This window comes from Melospiza melodia, chromosome 9, assembly GCF_035770615.1.
Source record: "Melospiza melodia melodia isolate bMelMel2 chromosome 9, bMelMel2.pri, whole genome shotgun sequence".
Taxonomy (NCBI): domain Eukaryota; kingdom Metazoa; phylum Chordata; class Aves; order Passeriformes; family Passerellidae; genus Melospiza; species Melospiza melodia.
In genome coordinates, this window is record NC_086202.1 from 16,959,994 (window position 1) to 16,974,747 (window position 14,754).

Sequence of the window (14,754 nt, forward strand, 5' to 3'; positions counted from 1 at the left end):
GCTGAAAGTTGAGGATGAGTAGAGTGTGGTAGGTCAGGTTATGGCAGCAGGAAGAAATATTTGCTTACTTGTAAATTAGTTACAATGGTTACAGGTGCCTCTATTCTGAGTGCACTTTTGGTGCTTTGAGACATTGGGAGCAAATACACAGTTGTGAATGCAGGGAAAGGGACAGAATTGTGACCATGGCTCAGTTGTGGCTTCTTGTACAAGACTGGGTTACTACATTTCTTGAAACTTTGCCCTAATTTCTGTTTAGAAATAAGAACAGTGTTGGTTCAGTAAGCTGTTTGGAGCCTTGGGTGTCTGGTGGCTGCAGAGCTTTTGATTCTCTGAAGAAAGGTGGATTGACATAGAATACTGATGCCTGTGTTGATTATTCCAAAAATCAAAACCAGACTGTTCAATGACACAGGAAAATAGTTTTTCAGTCTGCTATGAATATCATACATAAAAGAAAGCAGTAATAGGACTTCTCTGCTTACAGTATATCAACTGTTAAATATAGCACAGAGCTATAAAAAGCAGAACACATTTTAGTGTGTCTTTTATACATGGAGGGCTGGACCTAATAAAAGCTTTATGTGTAGTGCTTGGGAAAGAAGCTGATTAGTTTCTCTCGTTCTGTTCTTACAGAGTTGGTGAGGTGACTGGAGAGTTTGTAGAATCGAGGGGTTTGCCTATGGTTTTGTACTGGTGTCAGAAGTGTTCTGGTCTGATTTGTATTACTTGTTTGTGTCTTGCAAGGTCTCTGGCTAGTGCTTACCTGAGTGTAAAAGTGTAGCCTGGATCAGACAAAAGCAGCTTGTGGTCTAATAGAAATTCATTAAATCCAAAATATCTGCAAAGTACCCTTAAGAATTTTGTAACATTTCTTGAAAAATTTTTTCTCATGAATGATGCTTATTCTATTTGCTAGCTAAATGGTTCAAGTCTTTTATGCTGCATGTCTATAATTTTAATTCATGTAGCAATGTGGTAACAAAAAAAAACAAAAAGGGGGATTGCAGGAGTTGCAGGAGGAAAGACGGAAACAAGAGGAAATTATTTCCACCTCTCTCACTTGTCTTATGAATAACTGGATCTATATTGAGTCTTTGAGACTGCTGGTTTGGGGTCTTTTTGGTCTTATTTCTTTTCCCTGGTTACAGGATCTGAGGAGTGGCAAGTAAAACAAGAGGACAGACCCAAAGAGTGGGATGGCTTTCACTTAGGGCGAGCTAGAGCTGGGTACAAGTAGAGCAAAGTCTTGACAGGGGAGATTTAAATAGCTTGAAAGAATGTAACCTATTGACCATGCCTGTTCCACAGAAATATCTTCCCTCTTTATAGTGACTTAATATAGCTTCCAGAATTAAAAATAGCACATAGCTACCCATGTAAATCTTCTCCATTAGCTGTTAGGAAAACATCCTGCAGTGTGCAAATACTGAAGAACCAACTGTGTACTGTATAACTCCATTATACTCTGCTGCTTCTTTTTTTTTGTTTTGCTAGAAAGTACAGTTAGTCATGACCTGCTTTGCATGCATGAGGATGAAAATGACCTCAGGATTTGGATGGGCATCTTTGCAGGTTTTTTTTTGCCCTCTCCTGTGCCTAACAACGAAAAGGAGTGTTTCCACAGTTGGTCAATGTATCCTATTTTGATAAAGGGATGTTATTTATAATTCTAGTGAATAGAATGCTGTGGCAAGTAGACATGTCTGTTGAAGTACAGTCATGGTGACCTGCAAGATCTCAGAGGGAATGTCTTTTGTCAGCTCTTGTTACTGGTTATCTGCCTTCTCTGTAAGTTATAGTCTGCTGGGGGCATGGGCCTGACAATCTTTTTGTTTGGATTTTTATATGTTTTTTCACCAAACATAGGGGTTATGCCTCTCTTTTTCATGTGGCATTTTAAAGTGCTCATTGTAATTTAAAAATTAATCAGAATAACTAGTGATATGTACAAAAAAACCCCACTGTATATTTAATGCATATTTACATAATATGAACGTCTTAATTATATCGAAAATTTCATTAAACTGCTGGGAAATGTGGTTGGATGATGAGGTAAAGCACTTTGCATCCTGAGGAATGCTGCTGTGTAGGCATATGTCAGATACTGCTCAAAAGCTGCAGAGCACATCTCCTCTTGGGCTGGGAATGAGGGGGAAGACTTATTGCATCAGAATATGAAGGAGGAGAAATACTCCTGCTTGCAGAGCCCAGAATGTCTCAAAGGCAAAGGAACTAGATGGCATTACTGTGTAGCACATCTTGGTTTTGGGAGGTACCTGTCATCAGCCAGATAGTGAATTTTTATTTCAGACTTCATGCTTAGATCTTTGTACTGCTTAAATAGCATAATGTGTTACTATTAAAGTGATCAAAGTGCTCCAGTGGAACCTTTTGTCCTTCTCAGTGTTGTGTTATGCTAGGAAATGTGTGTTTCTTAATTTCTTGTTATTCTTTTACAGATGGCTGATCTACAGCTCTATAAACTGGATGAATTGGACTGTTTGATCCAGGGCCTCCTTTATGTTGATTCTGTTGGTTTCAATGGCCAACCAGAGTGCTATTATTTTGAAAATCCTACAGATCCTGAACAGTGCCAGAAAAAGCCTTACTGCCTTGATAATCCATATCCTATGCTGCTGGTTAACATAGGCTCAGGGGTCAGCATCCTAGCTGTGTATTCTAAGGACAATTATAAAAGAGTTACAGGATCCAGGTAAATTTACTTTTGGTTTTTTTAATTGTTTTTTTTTTCCTTCACAACTGAACAGATAGAATTAGAGAATGTGATCGGTAGCTACAGCTCCAAATTGTGCATGTATTCCCATTTCTTTTAAAAGTCTACCAGTAGCAAGGCTGAAAATATCCTAGGATACCTTCAGAGAGAGAATCTGTGTCAGGGAAATCATTGATCTGTTCAACTTTACACCTGTCTTAGCCTCTTGTTGGTGCTCTTACCTATTTCCTATCTCTTGCTGTGAATTGCCAAAATAAAACTGTCCCAGCAAATGAGTGTTCTCTCCCCTGCATTCTGTTTTTTGGTGCATGATACAAAGTTTCTCCTGTAAAATGCACATGATGTAATTACATATCTTCTATTGCCTTACCTAGGGCATATCCTTGCCACAATGGTAGCCATGAGCCATTTCTCTGTCTGCAGTATGGACGGATACAAGTTCAGTGGGAGGCATTGGATTTCTTGTAGTTCTGGGTCTTTTTCAAGCACAGAGATTTTGTATCTTTGGTAGACATGCTTCTAATCCTTTCCACTGTGGAAGGAAAAACATGACTGCAGGGTGTTGTTGACTTGTTATAGGTGATGAAATCAGTGCTGTCTTGTGGCTGGTGTGCAGAGCTTTCTACTGTTCAAATACTGAGTATACTACAGCTCTGTGAGTTGTGTTCTGAAAAACCCAATAATCCAAGAGCACAGAATAAACAGTGACCTCTGTGACCTCCTGTGCTTTTTTCATGAAGTGCAAGTGTGGTGTCTCACTGATCCCCTTGTTTTCAGTGGCTCCAGTCTCTGTGATTGCAGGCGCTGCAAATAAGCTTTGTCAGTGGCCAAGAAAGAATGAGGAAGGATGTAGAGATTACTAAGTTGAAGTTCATGTCTGTAAGACTGAAAAGTTCAAAGTAGAGCCTTAATGGGTTAGCAACATGTTATGCAGTTAAATAATCCCTGCTAATTTTATGTAGTCAGTAAATATTGTACTGAGCCTTTACAAAATATTCAAGTGAGTGCTCCTTGCTCAGAGTTCTTTCAGGCAAAGAACATTCAGGGCTGATGCTGGGCTTGCTTTGAAAAGGAGCCAACCAGAATGCTTTCTGCCATTGGCTAGGGGAACAAGGTCTGTCTTGGCTGCCAGCCCTCATAGATTTACCTTTGTTCACTGTTCATTCTTTCCTCAGTCATTTGAGTGCTCTGCTGGTTAATTATTCTTGTGCAGAAAACTTGTTAGAGTGCTACAAATAGCAAAGTGGTATCTGAGGTACTGGATTGGACCTTATTCTTAGCTAACCCTTTAGTACAATTCTCCTATTCAAGGATTAAAGACTCAAGGCTAGTTCAGTTAAGACCACACTTGTGTTAAATAGGAACTCATTGCAAAGTGTCTGTGTTCCCTCCTCGAGGGAGGGGTTCTGAGATGCAGCTGGCACCTGTGTGCAGCATGTTGTCAGTGGCACTCTGAAGGGTTGTGGTGAGAGCTGGGCTGAAGGGACTGTGCTTTTGCAGCCTTGGAGGAGGAACGTTCCTGGGGCTGTGCTGTTTGCTCACTGGCTGCGAGACGTTTGAAGAAGCGCTGGAAATGGCCGCGAAGGGAGACAGCACCAACGTGGACAAGCTGGTGAAGGACATCTACGGAGGGGACTACGAGCGCTTTGGCCTTCAGGGCTCTGCTGTAGCCTCCAGGTGTGTGTTAACTGGGCTGTTTGTAAGCAGGCCCTTGGAAACTTCCTATGCATGCTACACTGAGTGCATCATCCCTGGACTATGCACCGTGTCCGTGTGGAAATGTCACTCCATGGGTCAAGGGGTTTGTCCTTTGATCTCTCACCTACTTTTTGCTCTTTTTTTTTAAACAGCTGTAAGTAATGCCTCATATCGTTTGCTTCCATTTAAATTACAGTTATTTTAGAAGTGTCCTTACTCATTGTTCTGCCTTTCTAATGAGATCCCTTTTCACATTTCAAATCTGTCACAAATGAATGGTTATCAAATCTAAGCAAAGCTTGCTAAATGATAAAATTTTAAGGGCTTTTATCACCCCTGAATATCTCATGTTAAAAGGCATGATTTTCCTCACACAGCTTTGGTCATATGATGAGTAAAGAAAAGAGAGATTCCATCAGTAAAGAGGACTTGGCCAGAGCTACTTTGGTCACCATCACCAACAACATCGGTTCTATCGCTCGCATGTGTGCACTGAACGAGGTAAGTTATTTACCATGAGCTTAAAATCTTTGGAGACAACATAGTGAGATTATCAGCATGCAAAAATGCAAATTGCTGACATAGTAGGTGTGTCACTGGCCTTGGTAAATATGCATGTATTTAATGTCATGTTATAACTCTTGTGGCTCGTTATGTGCATGCTTTGATGTAAAGTGTAAGGCTGTTCAAGCTTCAAAGCTACAGAAGAGGGGAGAAAAATTGTCTGTAACTGCCTCTTCAAGGCATTGAGTTTCAGCCTGGAGTGTTCACTTGTTCTCAAGCTGTAATGCATAGATATTACCATGTTTTTAATGCTAATTATTACTCTGTTACTTTGTAGCTATTTACAGGTTTTACTATAGCAAGATAGAATTTATTTTGAATACTATTTTGCTTGGATTGTTTCCATAGCAGGATGGGTTAAAATTGTGTATTGTGTTAAATGTTTGGATAGATGCAAGTTCCATTGCATTGTGTAAGAAAAAGGAAAAATTCAGTTCATTTTCCTTCCGAGACTCCTGTCAGATGCTTATTACGTTCTTTTCATTAGGCATGATAAATAGGGATGGATTGTTCCATCCATGCACTACAGCTTCCAGCAGCTAAAAAAAACCAAATACAAACCCCACCACAAACCCAAACATTCAGGCCCTTGCTTTTATTTGCAGATTTCATCCTTTACCATTATGTGGTAACTAATACCTTTCATCTGCTCTGAGTAGATAATGAATTTATAGATTTTTTTAAAATATGTAGATGTTTTAGCTGCACAGCATTCTATTGGTAGAAAAAAAATTGCTGCCACTTTTATATTTTTAATCAACAACACACAGAGCCAGAAAAATTGATCAAAACAAACCCAAGGAACTCAACAAACTGCAATCTAATCACTTTATTGGGTCCCATCTAGCTTATGGCTTTATCAGAAATAGTAAATAATTAATCACGAGTGCTTTTTGTGGGTGTGGGTTTTGATTTGATTTTTAATCAACCTTTGTTTCCTCTCCCTCTTGGTCTTTCCAAGACAAAAGGTCCTAATGCTTAGTCTCCTTACCTAATAAAAGAGAAGACACTCTTTTATGCATTGCTTCATTTTGTCTTTTAAATCTTTTTATGGTTGTAATTTTAAGGTTGAATTATCAGATCTTTATATGATATTCAGAGTGTCATTGCTCAATAATTTATGTGATGGCATATGGATAAATTTTGTGTTCAGAGTTCTTTTGCTAGCAGTTCATAATACTTCATTTTTGTGAGCATGGAACTCATTTCTAAAAAATCAACAATCCCTCCATGGTGTCATCTTAAAAGTGGCTAATTAGGAGCCCCTATCATTGTGTCTGCATAATCAAGCATCTTTCCCCCTTTCAGTTGTGTCATTTCACTCTTTAAATTTAAACTTCATCTGCCATTTTTCCCTCAATCGTGGGATATAAGTCTATTCAGCACTGCTATGCTATTCATTTTTAATTTTCTTTTGATTTTGTATGCCATTGTTATGTTTTTTGCTCATACTCCTCTCTGGAGGACCTGATCAGCACAAGTTGCAGTGTATGCCCCTATCAAATGCCACTGGTAACCTTCCTTCATTTGAAAAGTGGCTACAGGCTTACTTTTTCTTTCTTGACAATTTGACTCTTTCAGTCAGGATGATTCTCTTTGAGTGTTCTCTTTGCTTTCAGCTTCTTTACAGTGTTGCCTTGTGGCATGGAGTTCAAGCAGCATTGTACAGGGCTATCAAAGCATGGAGAGTTGCAGCAGGCAACCACACAGGAGGAGACAGGCTGCTAATGAAACTAATGCTTCTGAGTCACTGTGAAAAGTTCCTACCATCTTTGTTCTGGGGGCGGGCCTCTTAAAAACTGGTGTGATCCATAGAATTTGGTGGAGGAATGTGAATTGATGTGTTAAATATTCTTCATTTCACAGTGTCAAAGCAAAATTTCTCCAACACCTGAAGTAAATGATTTTGTAGTTTCAGAGAATGAAAACTTCATTTAGTTGCTTTACATACTATTAAAAATAAAAACATGCAGTATCATTTCAAGTAAGCTAATCTTCACACAGCTTGCTCTTGGGGGAAAAAACCTAATGCTGTCACTCTGCTAAATAATCTAGGCACCTAAATTGCCTTTGGGAGACATGGCTCTTACTTTCAGCAAGCCTTATGAATCAAATCCTCAAATAAGAACTAAATAAATAGTTGAATATGATATTCTTTTGTGGAGCTTGTATGTATTAGATTAGGGTTATGGTAAAGCTCACTTTTAGGTTGACAGAATCAATTTATGCCCTGAAGCATGACTTCTGATAAGTTTTTCCCAATGATTGCAGCTTTAATATTGTGTTGAAAATGACTTGCATATGTGCAGGAAAAAAATGAGGCTGGGGAATAAATGAAATGTTCTGTCTGCAAAACTTCAAAGCAAATTTGCTTGCACAAAGTTGGCAATAGGGTAGAAAAATTCCATAGTCTGGAACCATTTGGCCACAGACCCTTTGAAATGGCCTGTCCTAGGCACAGCAGAACTGCATAAAGGAAACTGATCTCCTGGTTTATACTTTCCTTACTTGCAGAACTTGTAAGTTTGCATCTGAACAAGCTGCCTTGCAAAAAATATGTGCAGGTTTTAATTGTGTTATTGATACAGATTTCCCTATTCAATTATACTGGTAAATAATGTGAATATGCTATATTAAAGCTATATTATAGCTATGCTATACTACAGCTTTCTGCTGCAGGGTAGTTGAACAATTTAACAAGACCCCACAGAGTGAAAGAGTGCATGTCTTTTCCAGGTTGCTGTAATTTGATTAGCTTAAATAAACATGTCACTACCATCTCTTCAGCAGTTTAAGATTTCTGTCTTTCAGCTTTGAAAGTTTCAGCAGTGGATAATTTAAAATTAAATTGACAAGACTCCCTTAAGAGTAGCATTTCAGCTTCTGAAAAACACTAAACTTGTTTTTAGTTCAGATCAGAAATTTAGGAAAGTTTATATTAATACAGTTTTCACCTTGTCAACTCAAGGAATGTTTGAAACAAAATTGAAATTTGCATGTTGGTCTACACTGTTACTCTAGTAGATACAACTAGTACTTGTAGATTCAAAATTTGCAGTAATTTTTATACTCTGTGCTAGGTATTGCTTCTGCTAACAGTGGCTTTGTTTTTATATTCAGAAAAAATCATATGCATGTGAAATTGAAATTCTAATTCTAATGAGTTTTATGCTATGGCAGTACAGGAAATTAATTCGTTGTGTATTTGTCCATCCTTTGTCTGAAGTTGCTTCAGAGACAAAACTGCTTCAGCCAAGGGTGCAGGGTGCTCTTGGCCATGTTCCATAGCAGCAGTTTGAAATTTAAGAAGTTCTTTTTTTCATTCATAAATTCCTGAGTATCAATGCATGCTGATGTGGCTGCAGGGTCTGAGGAGAAAGGTGACTGCAGGGGAATGGTTTCAGTAAAGTTTGTGTGGCTGTGTTTGGTTTGAGGGCAGTCAGGGCTGGCCCTTGCTCAGTCTGCACACCAGTGAAGGAGCTCTGCTTTCTGGGGATGGGCTCTGCAGCCCTGGCCACTGCAGTGGGGATGTGCCCTGGGCTGTGACACAGGCACTGCAGTGGGGATGTGCCCTGGGCTGTGACACAGGCACTGCAGTGGGGATGTCCCTGGGCTGTGACACAGGCACTGCAGTGGGGATGTCCCTGGGCTGTGACACAGGCACTGCAGTGGGGATGTCCCTGGGCTGTGACACAGGCACTGCAGTGGGGAATGTGCCCTGGGCTGTGACACAGGCACTCCAGTGGGGATGTCCCCTGGGCTGTGACAAAGGCACTGCAGTGAGGCTGTCCCTGGGCTGTGACAAAGGCACTGCAGTGGGGATGTCCCTGGGCTGTGACACAGGCACTGCAGTGGGGATGTCCCTGGGCTGTGACACAGGCACTGCAGTGGGGATGTCCCTGGGCTGTGACACAGGCACTGCAGTGGGGATGTCCCTGGGCTGTGACACAGGCACAGTCCTGGGCATGGCACGGCTGTGGCTGCAGCACAGGAATTGCTGCAGAGCCAATGCTGGGCTTTATAAAGCTGGATCAATGCAGAGGGGTAACCCTTGCTAATTCTAGTTCCTGTCCCTGGCAGCCTTTCTGGCAAACTTCTACAGAAGGCTCTTGAAGATGCTTTTCTAGGGCTCTTCAGGACTCCTGTAAAAGCTTTTATCTCCAGGATGTGGCCTCCCACTGAATCTTCTAGATCAATTCTAGTGTCTGGTGAACATCATCTTTTACTCCAATGCAAAATGCAAGTGAAAATTTGTGCATAACAGGCAGAACTGGGCTTGGTAAGATAGGGGCATTGTTTAAACACCACACAGAACCACTGCTCTCTGTAGTGGTGTACATACAAGTGGAGATGGTCTGTGGCTTTCTCATTGGCAGCCTAGTGCTGATGGTTCAAAAAATCTTCATTTCCTGTGAAAGCTGAGTTCAAATGAGATTTGAAACAAAGGAATGCCATACATATCAAGTATTATTATGTTGCCCCATTTCACTTGCTTTTTGAAAATGGAGTCACACTCCTGATAATAGATTATGAAAGATGCTCCTTCTCATCTCTATGTAATCGTTCTCAGATACCCTTCAGAGGTTCTCCGTCTGGATTTAATAATCATAGTGATCTCTGGAAAGTTGCATCATTTAACATGCAAGGGGAGAAAGATGTCTTCAGTGCAGCCATATGCAATTAGAAAAACCAAACACCACCACCAAAAAGCTCATAATCTGAGTCATGTTGGGAAGGTTGTGACATTTATTCGATATTTTAAACAAATATTGGTCATCTATGATAATAGCTTCTCACTTTCTTTTGAATAAAACTCTGCCCCTCCCTGCTCCTGCAATGTCTCTTACTTAGTGGTCAGAAACTGCAATATTTTTTGACTTTTCAGTTTAAAGTATTTAAATGTAACCTAAAATTCCCATTTAACTTGGTATTAGAGGCAGAGGTACATGTTAAATGAGGCAAATAATGTAGCTGAATATAACTTTTCTGATATGTTTTTCAAATTCAATTTTACAGAATATCGACAAGGTGGTGTTTGTTGGCAACTTTCTCAGAATTAATATGATTTCTATGAAGGTGCTAGCATATGCTATGGATTATTGGTCCAAGGGACAGCTAAAAGCTCTCTTTTTGGAACATGAGGTAAGGAAATGTGTTGAACTTCCATTTGTAAGTACAAAATTCTTGTAGTTCTTTTTTTGGTGAACTTGAAAGGGGAGAAATGCCATTGCTTTGAATTGAATGCACAAGCCAAGTTCTGCATAAATGTTATTTAGTTTACAAATTCATTTGAAAATACTACTTGTTATCTCCTTGGTTTGATCACTAATCTTGTGATATGTATTGTTAAACATTGCCCATTTCTCTTATTTGCTTTCTGACCCTGATAGCAACAATGTTCATTTGTGTGGGCTGGTATAAGAGAACCTCAAGTATAATTCATTTTTGTAAGCATAATTTTGAGGTGAGTACCAGATGGACAAGTCCATAATGGAAATTGCCCTTCCTCAGTACAGCATCAGTATTATGGTGTTGTAATATTTTTTTTAATAATTTTGGAGAACTATGTAGGACTCTTCCCAGTATCAGGCCCTTTCTTCTACCTAAGGATGATCTTATTAAATCATATTTTAGATAGAGCAAATACTTGGCAGGGCTGACATTCTTTTAGTTGCCTTAACAGAACTGAAAACTTTGTGTTCATGTTATGTCTTATTTTGGAATTTGATTTGTTTTAATTTTCTTTTGCCTTTGTTCAAAGGGTTATTTTGGAGCTGTTGGGGCTCTTCTAGAAATGCTTAAAATGACAGATGATCAGTGATGAAGCTGTCTGAAGAGATTCCTACTGCAGATGCTGCTGGGTAAGAGTGAAAGACACTACAAGGATGGAAATGAAGCCATTATGGTAGTACTACCTGCTGGATTTGTAAATAATTTAAAATCCTTTTAGCTGATCTTTAATTTCTGGGTTTTGACCTTATACTTCAGAATTCATACTGGGAATTACGAGATTTTTTTTCTGTACACTGTATTTTATAGGGGAAAAATGTGCAAAGTGGCCAAACATACAGATTTTATGGATTTATTTTAAAAAATGGATACTGTTTAATGTAAGACCTATGATATGAGGCATCTGCTTTTCTTCTGGGGTTTACTGATTAGTGTGGTAATTTTAACTTTATTTAGTAATCACTCTAGGAGATTTTTTTATCTTATTTTCATGACGTTTCATGATTTGTTCTTGGTTTCAAATGAAACTACAAAGCTGATGCATTTTACTGTGAAAACTAGTCATTGATTTTTTTGCCTTTCCTTTCCTCATTAGATGAGATACTTTAACCACTGTCTATCAACCTCACCCCCAAAAAAATTTTGCAAATCATTCTGTGGCTAAATGCATTTCTTCAAAGGACTGTGAGGAAGCTTTGTAATAGCAGGGGGTTAAAGATTATAATTTTTCAGTGGTCATGAATTGCAACAGGAAGAGACTGCCAACTGGTTTTGCAGGGCTGATTAATCTTTATAATAAAAAATTTTAAAGAAGATGTGAACTAAAATCTTAATTATTGAATTGACACTAAAATGAAAATCCATTTCTGATGAAAACCTCTGATCAACATGAAGAGTTCTGTAGTAAAGATGTTATTCACACTTGGTATTAGATGGTAAAGGGAGATTGTCTTCAGTTATTTTTCTGTAGTCTACAAGTTTTGACTTGTTCTTAATTGAAAGCAACTGATAACAGCATTATTAAAAGCCCAGTTACTAAAATTAGAAAAATACTGACTAGAGTATTTTCTGCTTTTAAACTAGTGTTAAATTCCTCTCCAGGACATCAGAATTTGGGTGTTTATTCCAATACAGTATTTTCTACCTTTTTGGATTCGTGGACCTCTCTAGATCTTTTTTTCCCAAATTGAATTGAAATCCCTTTGAAATCCATGTACTTTGGTTGCTGCAGAGCATGTATAAACTTGGTTTCCTTAGACACCTTGAGGGCTCACAAATGAGAGGCTGAAAAACAATTCATAAATTATTTTGTCTTGCAGGACTGTATGTGATGTCACATAAAGTAAATGACTCATCAGAGGGACAGTATAGAATTCAGTATATTTTTGGAAGGGGGTGTATTTCACTTTAAGTCATTGACTTACATATCTCCCAAATGTTGAAAGATGGTAATATTAACTGAAGTGTTAACTTGTGTGATGGAAATAAAGACCACTACTGTTTTGACAGTTTTAATGTATCTGTGGAATTCATTTCTTGAAAGCAATGATGTGATATACATAACACTTTTTTGTGACATATATGGCTACTTATTTACATGATAATCTTTTGGTTCTGGACATATTTTTACTCTTCATAACAAGGCTTTAGTCTTCAACGCCTTTTGCCAGCTTGAAATTGACTTTAAATTGACAAAAATATGAGATAATATTAACATACTGAAGTTGATATTTTCTGTAATATTGAGCTTGAGATAAGTGCAGATGGTTCTTCTCAGTGCCTCTATTTTTTTAATAAAGAAAAGGAAACTTTGATTAAGGTATTGGCTAAGTTCTGCCTTCAAATAAAGATTCACTTGTACACGGTTTTGTTTTTTTAAGGAAAACTTCAGAATGTTGAGACTTAACTGTTCTTCTTATAGTAACCAGTAGAGGGAAGCACGACATCAGCCATGTAGCTGCCGGTTTCAGAGAAAGATCCTGTCCTTCCCTCCTGTGTCTGTTTTTGAAGGGAATTTGACATGGGAATGTCACTTAGGTGTTCTTGCATTCTTCATATTTGGAGTTGTGAAGGAAGACTATAATGTTAAGTAAACAAATATGAAAAACCTGCTGTTCTTTTGAGATTGAAATCCTCTCTGTCTCAAAAAAAAAAAAAAAAAAAAAAAAATCCAAAAAAACCCCCAAAAACCAAAAAACCCACACACATGGAAAAAAACCCTAGCAAGCCATTCAGAGAAATATGTAACAAATTGAGGCTGTGTGGTTAAAGAAGAAAAGCACAATCGTGGTAGCCCTGAAGTTAGCCCTGAGATTCTAGGGACTGTCAGGTAAGTTGATCATAGTTCTAAGAGAAACACAAAATAAAACTTTACCTTAAAAATGCTGATTTGAAATGTCAAGTGTTTAATAGGTGAATTTCTGTATTAAAAAGAATGAGATAAAGTACTCTGAATTGTATAGTACATAAATGAGTACTCCTGGCTGGGAAAAATATTAGCAGACCTTAACTAGAATAGACAGTTGTGGAAAATCACAAAGTAGGAAAAACTAGAGGAAAGTGACACTGTATGTTCAATTCTTCCCTTCCTGAGGGAGAAAAGCCCAATTTCTTTGTTGCCTTGAAATCTACAGTTGACTACTTTTTTCCCATCAGTACCATCATGTGAATCTGCTAGTGCTGTAACTTGCTTCTTTACCTTCAGACTTGGCCTGCCTCCACTTATCCCAGCTCTTTGTTTCCTCCTCCATGTCTCCCTTCTGTAGTTAAAGTATTGGATAAATGACAGTGTGGTTGATTTCTGGCACTGTTACAATATTTTTGCCTTAGGGGAGTACTTTGGGGCATTTTCTGAGAGCATTGGTGTTGTTTTGAATTTTTCTGCCTGTGTTTGGTGTACAGTTGGTGTCTACAGTCACTTGTTGGAAGGGGTTCCCCAAGGTGCCCCACTTCACCAGTCATCCAGAGGTATCTAAGGAGTCTGAAAACATTCTTGCTCAACTATACAGATAAACCTCTACTACAACTGGTATGAACTGGAAGTTTGTGCAAGCAAAGTTCAACTCCAGCACTATCCAAGAGTATTACTGAGAACCAAGAAATATCCAGATTATTGGATCTTTTTTGTTTTGCAAACGGTGAAGTTGAAGAAGCAGACTTCCCTAAGGGAGTTCAGTGAGTCTGCAGATTTAGTATGTGTTGAAAATACTTGTTTTGCTATAAATTGAAAGAGACCAAGCTTTGTAAATCTAGCTTCTGTTTCTGAAAATGGTAAGGTAATCATCCAGGTAAGTTGGAGCAGAATGAGTCAGACTCATTACTCACAATTGTCATGGCCTCTTCTTCTTTAGCACTTGAATGCTTGTTCTTAAACCACATGCTACTCTCTTCATTTTCTCCCCACCACCACCAAGACAGCCCAATTTTAAATGGTTTTGACAAAAAGTCTAATTGCATCCCCTAGGAAGAAGGGTCTGTGTTCTAAAGTAAAAATTTTCGACTAAAGTATTGGGGGAAAATCCCTAGTGCTGGATGAAGAGAAAGAAACATCTGAGAGTATTTACTTTATCAGATTGGATAGAGAAGGCTAGCATGGGGTACATGGGGGCAGTACAAGAATCTGACTTCTAGGACAAGTGGGGTGCTTGCAGTTCATTCCAACCTCAGCAAAGCTGTCCTGGTGTTTCACTGTTATCAGCACTTCTGTTCCCATTAGACTGTCACAAGATACTTGCAAGTGATTTTTGGCAGGACACAGCAGAACTTTAGAGATGGGAGAACCATATGGGGTTGAATTGATGACAAAATAAACATCCATGATTGTTTCCAGTTGGATGAGGAGTTCTACTGGGTTCTGTTTTTAAAGCACAAGGTGTCTTTGAATTTGGAATTAAATGTAACACAGGCTATGAAAAACACCATGGTCTCTTTTGTGTCTTGGTACCTGGAATGAAGGTGGGTAAACAGCAGAAGTGGCATCATGTTTTACTTAAAACAATGTATCATTCCCTGTTTTTAAGTGGTTT

The 14,754-nt window shown here is 38.6% G+C and overlaps 1 protein-coding gene across 6 annotated transcripts in view; it reads left to right on the plus strand.

Annotated features, from left to right (window-relative positions):
- PANK1 (pantothenate kinase 1) overlaps window positions 1–12,248 on the plus strand; it is a 34,893-nt gene extending 22,645 nt beyond the window's left edge. For 5 of the 6 annotated variants that reach the window (XM_063163541.1, XM_063163542.1, XM_063163539.1 and 2 more), the window contains 5 exons: window positions 2,463–2,716; window positions 4,238–4,414; window positions 4,813–4,936; window positions 10,016–10,141; window positions 10,761–12,248. In XM_063163541.1, coding sequence (XP_063019611.1) covers window positions 2,463–2,716; window positions 4,238–4,414; window positions 4,813–4,936; window positions 10,016–10,141; window positions 10,761–10,820 — 741 coding nt within the window. In that variant the 3' untranslated portion in view covers window positions 10,821–12,248. The remainder of the gene's footprint in view (window positions 1–2,462; window positions 2,717–4,237; window positions 4,415–4,812; window positions 4,937–10,015; window positions 10,142–10,760) is intronic. The other variant, XM_063163540.1, reaches the window with a different exon arrangement.
- Window positions 12,249–14,754: the final 2,506 nt, after the last annotated feature.